This window comes from Pygoscelis adeliae, unplaced genomic scaffold (assembly GCF_000699105.1).
Source record: "Pygoscelis adeliae isolate BGI_AS28 unplaced genomic scaffold, ASM69910v1 Scaffold632, whole genome shotgun sequence".
NCBI classification, from domain to species: Eukaryota; Metazoa; Chordata; class Aves; order Sphenisciformes; family Spheniscidae; genus Pygoscelis; species Pygoscelis adeliae.
This window is the reverse complement of record NW_008824227.1, coordinates 484,444-487,337: the sequence shown is the minus strand read 5'-3', so window position 1 is coordinate 487,337 and position 2,894 is coordinate 484,444. Positions and strand designations below refer to the sequence as shown.

Genomic DNA, 2,894 nt, shown 5'->3' with positions numbered 1-2,894 from the left:
CCGCGCGCTGCCCTGCCCCGGCGGGCGCCTGCCGGGCCCTGGCCTGCTCTCCCGCCGTGCCGCTGCGTTTTAGCCAGAGCAGGTCTGAGGAGAAGCCCCCGAGGAGAAGGCGGCGTGGAGGGAGGGCGGCGTGCGCCCTGCCTTCCCTTTCGCCTTCCCCCCGCTCCTCCGGTGCCCTCTTTGAATACTTACGTGAATACTTCTGTGAGTAAACCTGTTGGCTAAAATATTTGAGGAAAGCAAACACGGTCAGAACGTAGAGCCAAAAATTATTTTTAAAAATATTTAATACTTTTTTAAGGGATTAACTCTGCTCCGCTGACTCTATTTGCGTTTTTACATTAGCCCAATATGTTTTCATTACCAACATATGACAAGGTTTTAATAAGCTTCCTGTGGTTTCATACTGACTACCTTTCCCTGTGCAGATACAGCCACTGCTACAGTTATCCTTTATTTCATCCTGCTTGTCTGTGCTCAGGATGAGCTGCCTGCACCTGTGTGGCCTAATCCCAAACCCACTGACGGTGATGGCGAGACTTTAGTGAACTTTACTGCGCTTGGTGTTAAGCCCGTAATATTACACTGCACGGATGCGCAAGAGTCGGAATGACACCCCAATATTCATGAGTCTCCTAAAGAACAAAACGTTCTCATTGCTATGTTACCACTGTGTTTGGAGCAGAAGGATTTTGAGATCAAAGGCTCCTACAAACATCTCATGAATCTGAGTTTTTGCTCTCCCAGTGCCACCCTTTTAACAAATTCTGCAGCAAATGGCAAATTTAAAGCAGCTGAGACCGAGGCTGTACTTTCAATAAACAAAACTAAGTCTTGTGAATTCTAAACAGTTCTGAAAAGACTACGCTTCCTGGTGGATCTGGCACCAAGAGCCATTGCCAGGAAGAAGCCTTCTGCAGGTTAGGCATAATAAAACTCGAGATGCCTTTACAACAGCTCATAGCACAGACTAGCTTGGGAATGATCACAGGGCTGCCCAGAACTTCTTATTTGTAAAGTTCTTCTGACTTCGCCCTGTCCTTGTCTTTACAGGTCCGTACTACGGATATCCTTTAAACCACAAGAGTTTCATTAAAAGCAGAACAACCAGGCCAGTCCCTGTGTCAAAAAGCTGAGGAAATGGCTACTTAATTGCTGCCAACTTTAGAGGAAAGAAAAACTCGGAGGGTGGTCTCCTTTCCCTTGCATAAAGTAGCCAGTTCACAGTTCACCGTGGAGTTAGAAGTGATCACCTCTGAAGAAAGTCAGGTCTTAGCTCTCATGGCCAAAATTGCATGGTGATGCAGAACACCTACTCCTCTGAGCATATCCTGGTGAGCGTGCAGGTGGCTTTAAGGACTGCTTGCTGGCTTAGGTACACCAGAATTTGACCAATGACAAAAAGTATGTCAGGAGAGATGTCTGTTATCTGAACTGTCATTCTTTAAGAAAAACAGATGCGCAATGTATTTCATCCAAAGAAGCTAGGCAAAATTATTCTATGTTTAGGTTTTATTTTGTTACAACCAAGGACTTCCGACATCATTATGATTCTTGATGTTTTATTTTCAATTGCAGTTTTTTAAATAGTAGAGAATATTAGAAATTACCTCAGAAGACACTTTAAAGCTATAGGATTTCTACCCCTTGTGATTTTTGAAAGGCTCTCTCAGGGTGGAAGGGACCTAGGGAGGACACCTCATCCAACCTCCTGGGTAACCAAGAGGGATAAAGGCTAAGAAGCTAGATATGAAGTATCCAAAATGTACTATGTTTTGATATCACATGACTTTTAAACCAGTATCACAAAACTTTAAGGACCTAATCCATCATCTTTGAACAGCTGATATTGATAACACTGCTAATGTTAAGTGTGTTCACACGTTCAGTGGGATGACGGTTCGTTCCAGTCTGATTCTCTTCTAAGGCAGGCAGCTAAGTGCCACAGCTTGGTAACTTCACCTTATGTAAATAAAGAAAAAGAAAAGAACAAACTATCAAACAGAAAAATCCATTAACTGTCCTTCATGGACATAACCTCAACTACTGGATTGGCCCTTCACTATGAGAAAGACCCCATAAATCCTATCGATCTTGTTATGTATTGACTCCCAGTTTCCTCTGTGATTGTCTATTCCTGCTCCTCCGAATGAGATTGGATCCCAGCCTGTATAAATCCCAGAGCCGGGATTCCTCAGCTCTTCCCTAGCTCCTGCATTCTGTTTTCCAGCAGAGTGGGACCAGTTGCTTTCTCAGGTTTTTAAAAGGCTCATAAGCTTTGTTACAAAGCAGTATACTTTGCAGCACACAACCCAGTAGCACGAAGTTAACTGCTTTCCTCAATACTACCCACTTTTCTCCGGACCTAAACAAATAGTTCCTGCTTTGTGTCTATTGTCTGTGTTTTGCCTTGAAAATGCTGACAATGGATATCTAGAGATGGAGGGAAATGAAAAGAGCAAGGATACAAGCTCAAAAGCAAACAAGAGCCCAATTCAAAGATGTGTGAAGCTGTGCTACTTCATGGTTCACAGCAGGAACTGAGACCACACCTAATATAGAGGGAAGTATTAAAGGAAACAATAAAAAAGAACACCAGGTTTTCACTTGCTGCAGTGAAATGCACTTTCTCAATCTTTCAAGAAAACTTTCAAGAAAATTTGCCGGTAGTTAATTTATCCTCCGGGAAGATCAACATCTCGTGTGTGCAAGGTTGGAAATGGGGGCACTTTTCAGCCAGACAACATGCCCATCCACTTCAGTGGAACTGACATCAGACTCATGACCTAGTGTGCATCCTACCGTAAGATTAAAGTGCCCTCTATAGGAACCTCTCAGGGAAGAAAAGTAGTCTTCAAATGTGCAAGTTATTTTTCTGGCTTTTTTTTCCCTAC

The 2,894-nt window shown here is 43.4% G+C and overlaps 1 protein-coding gene across 1 annotated transcript in view; it reads left to right on the top strand.

Annotated features, from left to right (window-relative positions):
- Positions 1–2,894, top strand: part of FRA10AC1 (fragile site, folic acid type, rare, fra(10)(q23.3) or fra(10)(q24.2) candidate 1) — a 45,008-nt gene that overhangs the window by 1,565 nt on the left and 40,549 nt on the right. Inside the window, exon 3 of the mRNA XM_009334815.1 lies at positions 482–574. Coding sequence (XP_009333090.1) covers positions 482–574 — 93 coding nt within the window. The remainder of the gene's footprint in view (positions 1–481; positions 575–2,894) is intronic.